The sequence below is a fragment of the Leptinotarsa decemlineata genome, unplaced genomic scaffold (genome assembly GCF_025532065.1).
Source record: "Leptinotarsa decemlineata unplaced genomic scaffold, Ldec_3_MD MMD2_tig00026358_RagTag_RagTag, whole genome shotgun sequence".
Taxonomy (NCBI): domain Eukaryota; kingdom Metazoa; phylum Arthropoda; class Insecta; order Coleoptera; family Chrysomelidae; genus Leptinotarsa; species Leptinotarsa decemlineata.
In genome coordinates, this window is record NW_027412703.1 from 11,260,338 (window position 1) to 11,277,886 (window position 17,549).

Here is a 17,549-nt window from a genome sequence, read left to right on the forward strand (position 1 = left end):
TTTCATTTGAGAATAATAATGAAACGGGTTAGTGAAAATCAAATCAAAGTGCAAAAACATTGAATTAATATTGAGGGAGAAAATTAGTAGGCAGAGTATTGGTTTATATTTCAATTTATGAAAAAAAATCTCATATAGACGTCAAGTCTATCTTTTGAAGTGCTCATAGGGTTAGTTACACGCCATAATGGTGCTTTTTCAGAAATATATTAAAAAAATAAATAATAAATGAGATAAATGATATTGAAGTTAATTGTGTATGAATAACCGATGGAAAACAAATTTCTGCTATTTATAAGATACTGATGGTTCATTATTTTCATTCGTTTCTGTGTTGTTCGAGTGCGAGTGGGAGGGTTTTGTTAAGGGGTGCGCACACCAACACATTCTCACCCTCTTTATCGATGGTTATTTCACCAACACTTGTCCTCAATTTGCGATTGGTGTGCGCACCTTCGACACACCAATCTGTTATCGTGGACATCTCATAACTGGTGGCTCCAAATCTAGCTTAAGAAAATCCAACTATTCACACAGGTTCCATTTGGCTAAACTTGTTAAAAACTTAACTTCTAAATGACACGAAAACACTTTCACATACATTAAAATGGAATGAACTGGCAACCAATCATCTTCAGCTTGTCATTGTTACGAACTGGATTTGAACAAGTCTTCGAATGCTTGGTCCACATTGCTTTCATCTAGAAGTGTTGGACAAACTATATCTGGTAAAGTTCTACTTCTTGATAACCCTGAAGTCTGATGGTACGCAGACACTTTATCTGAGGTTTTTATCCTGTTGATGCTTCTCTTTACAATTTTACTATCTGCCTTAGAATCAGAAGGTCGGGGAGATTTACTGCCACCTGAGAAATAATTTTCCATTGTTTGCTTCTTTCGCGATAGATCATCTTTCGATATACCTGCTTCATATTGTTTCTGAGGGACAGCTAAGGCGTGACTCGATTTTGATCTCATAATATTTCCAATTGCAGTAGATGTCCTAGAAGATGATTTTCTGTCGGACATTTGGTTGGTTAAGCATATTTGGTTCCAAGAATCAGATTTTTTCAGCATTTGAGCTTGACTAGGAGCATTGATACTTGACTGAATATTGAACTTTCGTTGTTTTTCTGCGAATGTTGGTTCCTTTTGTGGCTGAGAAATTTTGATTTCACTGACATTGTTATAAATTGGCGTCACCGAAACAGGTTTCTGTTGCATAGGCTTTACAACGCCAAAAGTTTTATTCTCATTTTGTGGATACATTTGACTAATTCGTTTTATATCTTCCAACTTTTTGTATTTGAAGCTACCTTGAGGTTCAGCCGGATTCGGAATATTCCGAATAGTGTTCTTAATGAAAGTATTCTTTACATTGGCGTCATCAACTTTCTTAAATACGTTATGTACGTTGAAATTATCAGACTTGGGGCTATAAAGCGTTGATGTATTGGATGGATGACTTTCGGTTACAATATTAGTTCTACATACATTATTTTGCTTCTTCATATTTGTAGGAGATTTTGGAGGGCTTAGGTCGCTCTTACTAACTTTTTGAAGAACATTTTTCAAGTCGAAAGCAGCATTCATGTCATGTTCATCACGAGTCATAGGAGACTTTTGTCGAACAGTGACTGCGTTTTGACTTACTGGACCTGTCATTACTTTACTATTGATAGCATTGTACTCATGTAGACTTTCAGTGGATATTTGAGATTGAAGTTTTGGGGGTTGTACCACCGGCTCAATTTTTTGTACAGGCAGAATTGGATTTTTAAGTTTTGGAACATTATTTACTGGAAATGAAGACGTGTAATATTTATCTCGAGTCTGTTGCGGAACTTCTCTCCCAGGAACGTGCTGATAAATTGCTAGTGCTTCAGGTGCAATGGCAGCAGACAAATACTGTTGATCAAGCTCAGATAGAGGATTATCCATTTTGTTGATTACCAAATTATTTTCCTTTTGAAGATAACTAAACTGAGGAGTACCAGTAGGCTTACTCTGATGAAACTGTGAGCTGACCTGATGTGTATGATGTTTTAGTACTGGCTTATTTGTATTTACGTCTGAAGGAATTTTATGGATGGGATAATATGATGTGTTTTCTAGCGTTACTATTGGTTGGTATTTTACTCTGACGTGACTACAAATATCTTGGATGTTGTTACTCATATTATCATACTGATCGCTAAGTTTTCTTACGATGCTATTTCGTTGCTCTACACTATTAACAAGATAAGGAGCACTTAACTTTTCTGCTGGAGATTGTTGTGAGAGAAAACCTTTATTTAACTCTTTAATAAGATTTCTAGGTTTTATTGGGACGTTTTCAGGCTGTGGAGAGCTTTCAAATTTTCTAGCTGCTATATTCAAAACTTTTCTACCGTGCTCACTTTGATTTGAAACCCAAGGTTTAGATGCATCACTGAAAATATTTCTTGAATCTATCAGAGGTTTTGGGCTGTATAAAAAAAGAGAATTATCATTTTCATTTTCCATATATTCAGTTTTCACAATCTCCTTTCCTGGTACAATATTTGAATTTTGGTTTGTACTCAGTTTTTTTGAGATCGGTTTGAATGCGGACTGTGGGGCATGTGAAAATTTATTCATGGGTTTTGGTTGAGGGGAAAATTTTGAAGTTTTTTCAGGCTCAATTTTTACAGTCAATGATCCTGTTACTACGTTCTTGTCTTTGAACAGCCTCTCTTGAGAATGCCGCTGTTTCTCTTCGAACATTTGTTGAAGATTTCTAGCACTCTTTCTACTGATTTTCGGACCAAATTGAGACAAACTACCTACTGTTGAAGAATCATCTTGTGTTTTCCAAAAATTTCTTGCCGAATTGTTGGGGGTCTTCAAAGATGCTTTCTCGAAGTTATTTTTGATATTTCCAAATTTATTACTCCACACTGTTGATTTATCACATTGACCAGACCAGAGAGATACTTTATTGTTATTGTCGGCATTCGTACTATTTTTATTGATGAAAGCTAAAAACTTTTGATCAGATTCCGTTTTAGGCTCGAAAACAGGTACGCTATTTCTGTTTGTTACATTTCCCAATCTTATTGGTCCTCGCAGAGCATAGTAATTATTTCTACGTTGCCTTGCCCCCTCTTCCTCATCAGAAACCTCAGAATCATTCTCATCTTCGTAGAATTGTAATGCTTTTGGTATGTCAATAGTATTGGCTCGCTTCATTTTCAACTTTTTATTGTTTGTATTGAATCTATTAACTTTATGATCGTGGGACAAAACAGAATGAATGGAAACTTCGTCAGGTTTTACATAGGTCGGATTTAGTTGTGAGAACACAGAAATTTCTTCTTTTTCATTCCCCCCCGACGACTCCGCGACGATGGTTGCCGAGTCTTCCGTTTCAGATTCTCTACTCTCTGATTGCAGTTTTTTTATTGTATCAGCCTGCTTTACAACTCCATGTATTGTTTCGATATTTGAAGAAGCTCCAGTTGAAATAGATGGATTTAATGCGTTTTCTCCCAAATTATATATTGGATGTGACAGTTGAGTTGTAGGATTTTCTTCTCCATAATTCGTGGGTACTTCATAATGACTTCCTTCGATCCCAAAAATAGATTCTAAATGTTCCAAGGGGTCTGTAGGAGTTTGTACCAATGAAGAAGCATTTGAAATGCTGTTACTGGAGCTGAATGGTTTGGCAGTTGCATTTTTAACTACAGTTTTATTCACAAACTTCGATACAGAGGAATTACTCGTGACACTGCTTTCTGAATTTTGTTTTTGCAACAGTGTTATTTTATTTGTAGAATCAGAAGGGGTGATTTCGTGAATTGATATTTCCTCTATTAGACGTCTTGCATCGGCTAGTTCCTCACTACTAACTCCCACAGTGTGCCTATTTTGCCTATTTTTCCTCTTATTGAATCTTCCCGGTCCGCTCGAAAGTCGACGTTCTAGTTTAGGTGAAGTAGAAGAAAGGCCAGCTTGCAATCTTGTGACCAGCTGTAGCAAAGAATCGCGCCTTTCTGGTGCAATGTCTGTTGCATCATTACGTAAGCTGGCAGAAAGTTTTTCTAATGCACTCTGAACTTCGAGAATGAGACCATTCCGTTGATCTTCACCCGATTCGATGCCTGAGTCGGCAGTATGCTCTTTTTCTGGAGTATCAAGTAAGCCCTGAAGAAGAGGAAGAAGAAGTGACTCACCCTCTATTAATCCACTGGACTGTTCCTGACTTGCCTTTTCTACCAGTTCTGTACAAGCTGAAATGAAAAAAAACAATGATTGTTAATTCTAACGGATATCGACATCAGTAACACAATCCTGTTATGTGCAAACATTTTCATGAATGAATTATCAAGTTATATTTTTTTTCATTTTTACAAAGTTTTCACTTCACTCTAAATCAGCTCTATATCCTTACTTTTTCAATGAATCTACTTGCTTGTGAATATATCGTTCGTTGTAAGTAAATGATCTACATGAAATTCCATTCAACCAATTATTTCGAATTTATTTTTTACTTATTTTCAGTTTTGAACCTAATCATACAATCTAAAAAATCGTTTGATTAAAACTCTAAAAATATACTCGTTAACGTTTTCTTACCTTCTTGTTCGGCCATAATTTGACGGAGCCTAGTTCTGATAATGCGACGTTCCTCGTAATCAGTACTTTGTTCGAGCTGAAATTAACAAATTTCAATATTACCGGTTCAAATTCGCAACTTATGGATCTCTTACCAAAAGACGAAGGGTCTGCTCGTCCCAAATATTTTCTAATTCTTCTTCTGTAATAGGACTCTGGAACGTTAGAGTTCTCGTTATCGGCCTACCACCTTCCTGGAATTCAAAGTTTCTTTTAATGGTTGGCCAGCTAATGAGCATGTGTCTGTATTTTCATTGGATGCTTTGTCAGAATTAATCATTTATCTATTTAAGTTTTGACCTGAAATGTCGAATCATCTTAAATAAAATTTACTGTGAAAATTCTCTAATTATTATCATGGACATAATATTCATTATATGAAGAATTGACAAAATGATAAGTAGCATAGCATTTGAGTTCCTGTTCGAACTCAGATTTCATTAAATTCCTTACTGCATTTTCATTGATGGACATATACAATCGAGAGATTTCAGATAGAAAAAAGAGGAAATCTGTGTTGGAGAAATCAATAACCAGTGATCCTTAATAGATCTGATATATATTCTGAATTGATCAATAGCGGACCATGAATAACCAATAACTGACGTATTCATAAAAAAGCAAATCAAACGAAGGAAAGAGTTCATAAGAAAGTAACAAGAAAAATTGGAAACGGAATTGGAAGTCTTGAATCTTCAGAAAAAGTCCATAAATTGTATTTTTCATATGAGTCATGTTGAACACACATTCTGACCAACTTTCCCTAAAAAAAATTAAATAAACTTCGGCGAAAGATTATGGAATTGATTGAACTGAACGGTTTTTATTTAGGTGATTTGTCTAGTTTTTGTCTTGAGTAGGTGAAATGTAATAATTGAAAATTTTCCCTTTTTCTGATGACCGACTCATTTGAAACTAGGTACAACTCTTGAGTTTAGATAACAATATAATTATGAATATTCAGTATTATTATAAACCTAAGACGGCCGTCGCCACAACATGGCGGATTACATATTTCAATTTAGACACCTTCAATTTAGATATCAAATGGAAGGGTGGAACTGGTAGAATATAGTAAGTACACTATAAAAAATATAAATCTAATATGGCCGCTACCACAAATGACGGGTTATGTATTGTTTTCAAACCCAATATATTAAATGAAAACCGTAAACTTCCTAAAAAATTTCCTTATACCAAATGGCGCCCGGATCATAGAAATTAGACAGTCAATATGTATAGTTCAAGTAAACGATATAGTGCAACCTACCTTCCAACAGCTCCCCTTTAATAATATAATTAGGGAGCTAACTAATTTTGTTATTCAATAATCATTTCTGATTACATAAGAATCACAATAACTATTATATATATATATATATATATATATATATATATATATATATATATATATATACATATATATATATATATATATATACATATATATATATATATATATATATATATATATATATATATATATATATATATATATATATATATATATATATTGATGCAACTAATTTTCCTTTATTTTGAGTATTTCAATATTAAATTCTACAAAAAGGATTTGAAGCTTTATATCTTCTATTAATTATCTGCGAGCGCTTTCGACAGTTGGTAGTACTGTCATCTTCTGGCACTCCTCAAACTCTTTGAGGAGTGACATCCTGGACCCGGATGTCACGCAGGTAGCTTTAGCTGCCTACGTGGTCATGTTTGATGTAGCCTAGGAATTCTAGGTCTTCTAACTGAAACCACAAATGTGCGGTTGGCTTCTGTTGTTGACTCCGTGCGTTGTGTTGTTTCCTGCTTTCGGCAAACAAGTGTTGCCCATCTTCACACTTGGCTGCACCGCTCTGATGAGGCCAATAGCCAGAAACACGTGTCCGCGGTTTGCCCCTATTTTTTGAGTGTTGTGTCCACGAATTATTTCATTCTTGATTTGTATCATGCACACTCGATGAAATCTCTATCTGTATTTATATCCTGGACCCGGATATCACGCAGGTAGCTATAGCTGCCTACGTGGTCATGTTAGATGTAGCCTAGGAATTCTAGGTCTTCTAACTGAAACCACAAATGTGCGGTTGGCTTCTGTTGTTGACTCCGTGCGTTGTGTTGTTTCCTGCTTTCGGCAAACAAGTGTTGCCCATCTTCACACTTGGCTGCACCGCGCTGATGAGGCCAATAGCCAGAAACACGTGTCCGCGGTTTGCCCCTATTTTTTGAGTGTTGTGTCCACGAATTATTTCATTCTTGATTTGTATCATACACACTCGATAAAATCTCTATCTGTATTTATATCCTGGACCCGGATGTCACGCAGGTAGCTATAGCTGCCTACGTGGTCATGTTAGATGTAGCCTAGGAATTGTAGGTCTTCTAACTGAAACCACAAATGTGCGGTTGGCTTCTGTTGTTGACTCCGTGGATATGTGTTGTTTCCTGCTTTCGGCAAACAAGTGTTGCCCATCTTCAAACTTGGCTGCACCGCGCTGATGAGACCAATAGCCAGAAATACGTGTCCGCGGTTTGCCCCTATTTTTTGAGTGTTGTGTCCACGAATTATTTCATTCTTGATTTGTATCATACACACTCGATAAAATCTCTATCTGTATTTATATCCTGGACCCGGATGTCACGCAGGTAGCTATAGCTGCCTACGTGGTCATGTTAGATGTAGCCTAGGAATTCTAGGTCTTCTAACTGAAACCACAAATGTGCGGTTGGCTTCTGTTGTTGACTCCGTGCGTATGTGTTGTTTCCTGCTTTCGGCAAACAAGTGTTGCCCATCTTTACACTTAGCTGCACCGCGGTGATGATGCCAGTAGCCAGAAACACGTGTCCGCGGTTTGCCCCCCTTTTTTGGAGTGTTATGTCCACGAATTGTTTTATTCTTGATTTATATATATACAGGGTGTCCCTGGACTTCCTCTTTTCCTCTCGGGAATGTATAGATGGGGTCAAAATATCACCAGTACTTCATATAACTTTTTTTCCTAAAATCCTTCGTTACCAAGTAACGGTCCACACCCCAAAACTTTGAAATGACAGATATTTTTCAATATTTTTCAACAAAATAAGGTTACTTGGACAATTTTATGAATAAAAGTACTCGTGTGGAAAGTCGATCGGAGCAACGAGTCTTGATAAAAATGTAGTTCTACTCAACGACATCAAACCTGCTCGTCCACCATTATTTGAAATGAATAATTATCAAAGCAGAATTAATAATGATAACGTTAATTCAACAACATTTATAACAGGAATAATACAAAGTATGCTAAAATGAAGTCGTAAACAAAAAGTACAGTACCTATATGGAAGTTTAAGTCACAATTGTGATAGCAGATATTTTTTCAAAAGAAATATCAAGTTCTGTAGATTCGTGGTGTTTTTAAACTAACAAGCTACTCTACTATGAAATATCGAATTCATTCCATATTTTGTATGTACATAATACGTGTGGAATAATCACGTTTCGTGTTGAACAGTTATCTGAATCTCATGAAACTCAACATTCGAATGTTTCAAATTCTTATTCACAGCTAAACTGTTGAGGAGTTTCACTGATAATTATAATTTTATGGGAGAAATTCTTGAACACGAATCTAAATTTAGCTGAAAAAACGCACATCGGAAAAAATATTTACTATACTAATAAAAAGCAAACGAATGAACTACAGAAACGGCTGCACATGATCAGGTGAAAAATATCCAGGGAATAATATTTCTTTCACAGATGTTGACAAAAAAACCTTTTAGAAACCTTTTAGAAGTTTTGATAAAAAATGAGAAACTGGAATGCGATTTTGTTTTGTTGAGTGGTGCGTTGTCATATGACTATCATTGTATTGTCAATAGTCTATAGGATATTTTGATTTTTTTTGATATGGCCGAACAGTTTACATTCAATGAATATGCAGATATGCATGTATTTTATGGACGAGCATTTTGTAATGCTGCAGAAGCTCGTCGTCTGTATTCCGAGCATTTTCCCAATCGAACGGTACCGTCAAGAGAAACATTCGAGCGTGTCGATCGCAGCTTGAGGGAGACAGGTATGTAATAATTGATAATTAATTTGAGCACGTTGTTTTATTTCGATATTATTGTAGGTACAGTTTTGCCAAAACGAGGTGGTGAGGGCGCTCTTAGGACTGTACGTACCGTTGTATTGGAGGAAAATATTTTGGAAGCCGTCGCTGATGATCCTTCAATGAGCATCAGAAATCTATCAGAACAGTTCCATACATCCGAATCCACTATTCATAGAATAATTAGGGAACAACTGCTCCACCAATTTCACATCCAGAAGGTACATGCCATGACACCTCAAGATTTTCCAGCACGACTGGAATATGCCAATTGGTTCATGGATAGGCAAAGAGAGGATATGGCTTTTATTAATCGAGTTTTATTCACTGATGAAGCAGGTTTCAGTAGAGATAGAGTTATCAACTCTCATAATCTCCATATATGGGCCGAAGAAAATCCCCATGGGATATTGCAAACCAAACACCAACGGAAATTCAACGTGAATGTTTGGGCTGGTATCATAGGAAACCATCTTATAGGACCATTCGTTCTACAGGACCGATTGAATGGAGAAAGTTATTTGGAGTTCATTCAGAACGATTTGAATGGACTTTTGGAACATGTTCCATTGCAAACCCGAAGAGATATGTGGTTTATGCATGATGGCGCTCCTCCTCATTTTAGTTTGATTGTGCGTGACCATCTGAACCATATTTTCCACAATAGATGGATTGGTAGAGGTGGGCCATATTCATGGCCATCGCGGTCTCCGGATTTAAATCCATTGGATTTCTTTCTGTGGGGGCATCTAAAAAGCCTTGTTTACGCTACACCTATTCACACAAGAGATGCATTGTTGAATAGAATAACATTACATTGTGAAGCCATACGAAACGACCCTGGAATGCTATTTCAAGTACAGAGAGGGTGTCTTCGCAGACTAAGAAAATGTATAGAGAGAGAAGGTGGTCATATCGAGCAGTTTCTGTAGCGGATTTTTCATTTCTGTTTGCTCTTGAGGCTCTTGAGTTTCGTTAGTTAAACGTGTTTGCATTATAAAAATTCGTTATGAACATTTTACCTATCATTTCCATTTTCCTTAAAAACTAATATTTTCGAATAATGGTAGACATCTCAGGATAAATGTTGTTGAATTAACGTTATCATTATTATTTCTGCTTTGATAATTATTCATTTCAAATAATGGTGGACGAGCGGGTTTGATGTCGTCGAGTGAAACTACATTTTTATCAAGACTCGTTGCTCCGATCGACTTTCCACACGAGTACTTTTATTCATAAAATTGTCCAAGTAACCTTAATTTGTTGAAAAATATTGAAAAATATCTGTCATTTCAAAGTTTTGGGGTGTGGACCATCGGGGGTAGTCCGTTCCTGACTTTGTAGCAAAACAACTGACTCCTGCATGAAAGCTCATCGAAGGAATTCATTTGTTTAGTCAATTACCAAAATTTGGATGATTTTGAATATTCACTTGAAAAGTTATCAAAGAAAAACATTTTTCATTTTGTAACTTCGAGGGCCCGTTACTTGGTAACGAAGGATTTTAGGAAAAAAAGTTATATGAAGTACTGGTGATATTTTGACCCCATCTATACATTCCCGAGAGGAAAAGAGGAAGTCCAGGGACACCCTGATATACATATATATATATATTGACTAGTTTGCTGACTAGTTAAGAACAAAACGGAACAACGGAAGTGTACTCATAACACAAGTTATTCCAATATTTCGATAAAATTAATTATCATCATCATCAAGGAAAAGCTACAAAATTCGTATGATGATGATACAATATAAAAATTGTTATGAAAGGTCTCGGCCGTGTCGAAAATAATGTTACATTTAAACTATTGAAACATGTCAATACAATAAACAAGTCACTACATTGAGAGAGATTGACTCCTCACTGGATACAAAGAAGAATATTGAATTAAAATTTACTAAATAATCGTTATTTGTTTTAAAATTATGCATTACTGGTAAAAGCCATGTGGTTGAAGAACAAAGAGAAAGACAAAAAACAATTGACAATGACAGCTGTCATGTAATTCGACAATCAATCAGGGTCCAGGATATAAATGTTATCGAGTGTGTATGATATGAGTAAAAAATAAAACGATTTGTGGAAACAACACTCCAAAAAGGGGGCAAACCGCGGACACGTGTATGTGTTGTTCGCTTTCCTGCTTTCGGCAAACAAGTATTGCGCATCTTTACATTTGGCTGCACCGCGCTGATGAGATCAATAGTCAGAAACACGTGTCCGTGGTTTGCCCCGTTTTGTCAGTGTTGTGTCCACAAATCGTTTCATTTTTGATTCATATCATACACACTCAATAACATTTATATCTGTATGTATATCCTGGACCCGGATTTCACGCAGGTAGCTTTTGATGCCTGCCTGTTTGATGGTCATGTTAGATGTAGCCTGGGAATTCTAGGTCTTCTAATTGGAACCACAAATGTGCGGCTGGCTCCTGTTGTTGACTCCGTGAGTATGTGTCGTTTTCTACTTTCGGCAAACAAGTTTTGTCCATCTTTACACTTGGTTGCACCGCGCTGATGAAAGCTTCTGATAATTCCTATTCCATATTCTCTGTTCCACTATCACTGTCGTCATTTAAATCAATAATGAATTAATTTCCCTGTTTTTTACCACTTTTGATTGTAATTAACATTACTGCAGTTTCGTCCTATATGGACATTCTCAAACTTATACAAAATGTATAAGTTTGAGAATGTATAAGTTTGAAAACACAAAAATAGGGAAGTCTCAGTATGGTGTGTCCATACATTTCAGCAATGCTATCTAGGTCATACACTTTTTCAAATGTTGTTGTCTGTAAAACGTCAAGTAGTTGGTTTTTGGTATACTTATCTTCAAAATACAAATTGTTATCCACTGAAAAACTTTGTATTTCATCTTTCCTCGAATTTTTATTCGGTACTTTGATGAGCTGTCGCGAATGATAGGAAGCGTTATCAAGAACTATTATACTTTCCGCATCTGAATTTGGGATTAATGTATTTTCATTCCTCAAAAATATTAGCTTCCATGTTCTAATGATAGTCAACATTGCAGTCCTCAAGTTGTTTCCTCTTAATTTCAAAAAATTCGGAACCTATCCTTTACTTCCTCCGCAATGCACAATTATTAGTCGCGATCCTTTGTTTGCAAGCATGTTGGGCGTACACATTCTTGAACCATCAGTCCATCCTTTTGTAACTGTGTCGTGAGTGTCATATCAAGTTTAGTTCAAATAGAAAATTTGATGTTGTTCTTGTCTATATTTAGTTATTTGTTCTTAGTATTTGTTACGTAATTCCACTATTCTTCTGCTTTCCATAACTGCTTGACGTTCGTTTATTCTTTTAAATCCAAATCATAGTTTCTTTATTCAATTCTGAAGAATTTTGTCACAGCAGCTAGCTCACGTTATGACCGGAAGTATTCAAGTTCTTATTTATGATTTCAATTGTAGGTATCTCATTGCTTTTGTAACAGTCGTATATTGTTTTCTTCAATGATTTTATTAGATGAACATATAAAGGTTTTGGTAATTCTGTATCACATCCTGTTGTCGAGTATTTTACATACAGATAGGAAAGGAATTTCGGTCAAATCTGATGTTACTTATAATAGTTTGTTTTCCTCGAAACCAAACTCGAGATGTAGATTCTTATACACATTGAAACATACTCTCTCTCTGTGTTTCAATATTCAAATGCATCCGAATCTTATTCACTGGTATCTCTTTTTCGCATTGTTCACCATTGCAAATGGAATCACTTCACAGGAAAAAGTCTGCGTTGTTATCACTTGCCCAATGACGCCACATATTAAACAGATAACAAAAATTTTAAATTATCATAACTGCACCAATATCGAATTTCAACACTCAAATCGGTTCCTGAATTGAACATTGAAAACACGCGGGGTATAAACATCCTCGCATTCTATTCGTCACCGTAACATGACTCAAAATTTAATTTTGTGACTTTTAAGCCAATCATAAAACTAGGTTGGTAAAAATCATCCAATACGAACCGCTAAGTCTACAGTACACGTGGACTAGTTTGCAGCGGCTTTATTCCTCTGTATTGTTTTTTTGGCCTTTGAGATCGCCGACAGCTTTAACTATGCACAATACCGGTTACTTCGACTATACATTAAAACAAATCTGGGTGTCTAACCCAAACACAGGATGATGTCAAGTTAGAAGCGTGATTCAATCATCAGTCAACAAAGGGATGTTGCTCTTAACTTTATCATGGGCCTCACTATTTACAAAATGCAGGGAAGCACTAGGCAGTCGTGAACCTAAGCTTGAAATTGTTTGAAGAAGGACAAGCTTACGTAACACTAAGTCTTTGAAGGCATTATGTATTGAAAAGTTAGAATGCAACAAGTTGATAGAAATGCAACCTAGTAATAATAAGGCACTCAATTATCTAAGTAGAATGAGAAATATTAATTAACTAGGTAAATATAAACTAAAAACTTGAAATAAGATGAGGTACAGATATTGTAGTGAAAGTTGAAAAATAATTAGGTAGGTACCAGGGCTGCAATTCTTGAAAATATCAGTGTACCGAAATGGTCCATTTACATAATATTTCGATGAGTTTCGAATGAGTATATTCTTGGACATGTCGTCCACAACTATTTCATACGGACACACATCGAATGGTAAATCTTATTCAGACTTAAATTATCGATTACGAGTTTTACCTTAAGATGAATAACCGATTGAAGGCACATTTTAATAGAATATATTTCTAATTTATCAGCGGAAGAATAAGGTAGTAAAAATATATGGAATTGAATTTTTCACAATGCATATACTGAATGAAAAGTTACAAGTCTGATAAAAATGGGAACGAAAGGTTTTGGCTCTCTACTTCTCCATTTTTATACAAAAAATGTAGGAATTTTTTAAAGGAAGAAAGAAAGCAAATGATTTCAAACAGAACTATTTACAAAGATGTGTAGATCATGTAAAGAAGTAACTTTCAGACAAAAACTGGAAGAAAAAGCCCTCTCGAAACAACTACTTCCATATAAACATTGAATTACATGAAAGAAGAAATACTTTCGAAACAACTACTTTTATATGAACATTGAATTATACAAAAAACATGTTTCCTATTCAATTTGTTCCCCAAACATTCGATATGAAATTGAATCAGATATCATAACAGGCCTGCTACACAATATAGTGTATGGAAGAGATAAAATTTCACTTACATAGAACACTGTCATCCTCACTTGCGGATACCTGAGCGTTGCCCTTCAGAGCTTGATAACTGCTTTGATCATGATGGTTTTAATACTTGAATCTTGAATATAAGAATTCTGTAATAAAATGAAACTACTGCTGTTGGTTCTGTTTTGCCGGGTCAGGCGTCACCCGTGGAGGTAAGAGTCCTCTTAATTGATACATAAGGTGTATGAAACCATGCCAAAAGGAGCGAAACAAAGAATCCTAACCTGTGTTTATAGTCTACAATTGTCCTCCCTGTAACATCGACTCAAGAGCAAGAGTTTCTCAGCTCTTGCTCCCAGGAAGCGACTTATTACCTCCTCAAGAGGTGCACTAAATTTGTGACCAGCAGAAGCAGTGTAAGGAGAGAAAACAAACTCCTCCTGATCGAACCAGCAAACGCGTATGCGCAAACGATGGGTCACAACAACCAGATACGAAAAAACCCTGCAAGACTAAATCTAAAGTATTGCCCTACAGCTGATGGACAGATGCCCTCGTATGGGAAGGTTGCTGCGATGATTTACGTGGCAATCTTTCACCTTGTACATCCGATAATCCCCTTCAGTATGCCATTATAGCTGCCGTAGATGATATTTCAGAAGATAATTCACAGGTACGATTCCAGAGCTGCACATTCAGCCTCGATGGCTCTAGGTAACCTGGAAAACTAGGAGAGTATCTCTTACTCTGCAGCCAAAATGCATTACAGGAGACCTACTTCCCAAGCCACACATTTGTGTTGCTTACCGACGAAGGGAGTCACATGCCGCCCATCGATCAGGTCATAAGGAGATTCAGGCCCTGGTAAAAAAGCATATACTCTGTGCCTGTCCCGCCATGAAACGGATCCTAACCTTGCCAGCTGACCTTAAAGATCACTCACCAAATAAAGTAATCGGCTTCAATAAGAAACCGGATTTATTTAGTAGTTTGGTGTGACACAGTAAACCCTCGCGTGATGCAGTGGAAGAAATACTAGACCTACTCACTTTGTATCTACCTACCTATAGTGAAAGCTCACCTCACAGATTAATCATTCGAGTATGTATTTATTGGTTGTTTCAAAATTTTTGTCCATTTTATTATCATGTGTTTTTGTAGCTCCATATTTCAATGGTAGGTATATATATACTGATCGACAGATAATTTTTTATTGTATACACTGATGCTGTGGTTTCCAAATTTCAATTTTTGCCTCTTTTCAGCTTATTACTGTAAGTTCAGCGATTTTCGGCTAATTTTCTCGAATTCTCGATTTCTTCGAATTGAACCAAAGCGCTGTCGAAACAGTCAAAAAAATAAACCAGACATTTGGCAATGATAGTGTTTATGAACGCATTGTTCAACGTTGGTTTGCGAAATTTCGTTCCGGAGATTTTAGCCTCGAAGATGCTTAGATGCTACATTAATTCAGCACGAGGATTTGAGGACCCTGGTAGAGACTGACCCATCAGAAACGGTGAGTGGGATGGTATAAGAACCAGGCATCAGCTCCCATGCGGCGTTTGATAATTTAAAACTAACTGGAAATATCAGAAAACTCGAAAAGTGGGTGCTTCACGATTTGAACGATCGGTAGAAACGGTCACGTTTCGTGGTCTGTCCTTTGCTTTTACGCAACCAAATATCCTTTTTTGGATCGGTTCGTCACGTGTGATGAAAAGTGGATAAAGGAGACGTTCAGGACAGTGGTTGAGCATCAAAGTTCTGATACACCCAATATATTCTCCAGACCTCTCGCCAAGCGCATTTTATCTTTCCAAGCACTATGAAAACTTTTACCGGTAGAAACTTCGCCAATCAGGATCAGGCACTCAATTTCCATGCTGACTGAATTAATCGACTTGTGTTACGTTGGCAAAAGTGCACTGATTCAAATGGCGCTTATTTCGATCGAATTGAATGAGTATTCACTGAGATATTACGGTTTAAAGTAGACACATAAAAACGGACAAAACTTGTGAAACAATCAATATTATTCCCTTTGGGGTGAATGAATTATTCGATTCAGTTTTTCAGAAACGACATAAGTAAAATATAGTGGTTACTGAAAAAGGAATGCAAACAAATTCGTGTTTGTAGTTTATTAGAGATCTCCCAGAAAAATAAGGTTATTAATAGAGCAGATTAACCTGAAAGAGTTTTGACAATGTTGTTCCGCATACTCGAGCGCCATCCAGAAAGTGCAAACACCTTATTTATTCAATTAAAAATAAAGCTGGCACGTCGTGGAAGGTGGGGCATGTAGATTTAGGTATATATTGGGGATATATACAGGGGATCTCACTAGGAAAGTTATAGATTATATGGAAAAAAAATGAAACAGTTTTTTTTTAAATATCACGGTGAACTGATGTGAATGAGGGCAATCAGTCCAGAACATTTTCAAGTACTTATTTGATGTTACAACTTGCTTATTTCAAACGTTTTCATTTTACTTTGGATTCTAGATGGATTTCGAGAATCATCAAAATCTAAGCCTTTTTCTAAGTGTATTCAAAATTTTTTCACAAGAATGACATTTACAAGTCCTAAAATAATCATCAAGTTTTTCTATTTGTGATATACTGTTTGGAACCTTTGGTGTAGTAATGAATATTGCTGGAGTTTTTTCCAACACCAAATCGTTATTTTTACACCTCGACACGTGTTTCGATCACCAAGTGATCATCTTCAAGAGGAAGATAAAACTAATATCTCCTCAAAACTAAAGCTATTTATACTAATCAGGTACATCATACAGGTAGGTAATCAGTAATACCACCCATACAAGTGTACCACCCTAAATTAATTTTACAATTGGCCTTTCTATTATTTACAATATGTCCTTATGTATGTTTAAATGTTACAGCTATATATAGAACAATTTTCAGGTATATAAAATTAGTTTCACAATATTGCCTATCTAAATATATTTACAATGTGTCTTTTTGTAGTAATCAGTTAACCCAACAATATTATTTCAACAAGCTATATAGTATGCTATTTGGTATTGGTCCGTTGTCGTTATTCATAATATTATGATTATTTCCACACTCTCATAGGCATCTAGTTGCCTGTTGTTATTAGATTGTCTAACTAATCTTAAAGAACTGAAGTCTATGGAATGGTTTTGTTGCAAAATATGATGGGCGACTGCTGATTTTTCAAATCTTCCATATTTTAAGTGTGCTGTGTGTTCCTTATATCTCACTTTAATAGATCTTTTTGTCTGTCCATAATATTTTGCATCGCAGTCCTTACATTCAATTTCGTAAATTCGGAAAAGTCTGGAATTCACGAAATTGAATGTAAGGACTGCGATGCAAAATATTATGGAGAGACAAAAAGATCTATTAAAGTGAGATATAAGGAACACACAGCACACTTAAAATATGGAAGATTTGAAAAATCAGCAGTCGCCCATCATATTTTGCAACAAAACCATTCCATAGACTTCAGTTCTTTAAGATTAGTTAGACAAGTTAATAACAACAGGCAACTAGATGCCTATGAGAGTGTGGAAATAATCATAATATTATGAATAACGACAACGGACCAATACCAAATAGCATACTATATAGCTTGTTGAAATAAT

The 17,549-nt window shown here is 35.9% G+C and overlaps 2 protein-coding genes across 2 annotated transcripts in view; both read right to left on the minus strand.

Annotated features, from left to right (window-relative positions):
• The window catches only part of LOC111508923 (uncharacterized), a 167,125-nt gene that overhangs the window by 22,416 nt on the left and 127,160 nt on the right, over nucleotides 1-17,549 (minus strand). The window contains 3 exon segments of the mRNA XM_074184679.1: nucleotides 4,197-4,253; nucleotides 4,600-4,675; nucleotides 4,734-4,832. Coding sequence (XP_074040780.1) covers nucleotides 4,197-4,253; nucleotides 4,600-4,675; nucleotides 4,734-4,832 — 232 coding nt within the window.
• Nucleotides 394-4,190, minus strand: LOC141486546 (uncharacterized). The gene has a single exon (XM_074184678.1). The coding sequence runs from the start codon at nucleotides 3,208-3,210 to the stop codon at nucleotides 649-651; it is 2,562 nt and encodes an 853-aa protein (XP_074040779.1). The 5' UTR covers nucleotides 3,211-4,190; the 3' UTR covers nucleotides 394-648.

Excerpts from the sequence above, each read along its gene's own strand:
- LOC141486546 (XM_074184678.1), bottom strand. The coding sequence starts at position 3,210 with ATGAAGCGAGCCAATACTATTGACATACCAAAAGCATTACAATTCTAC.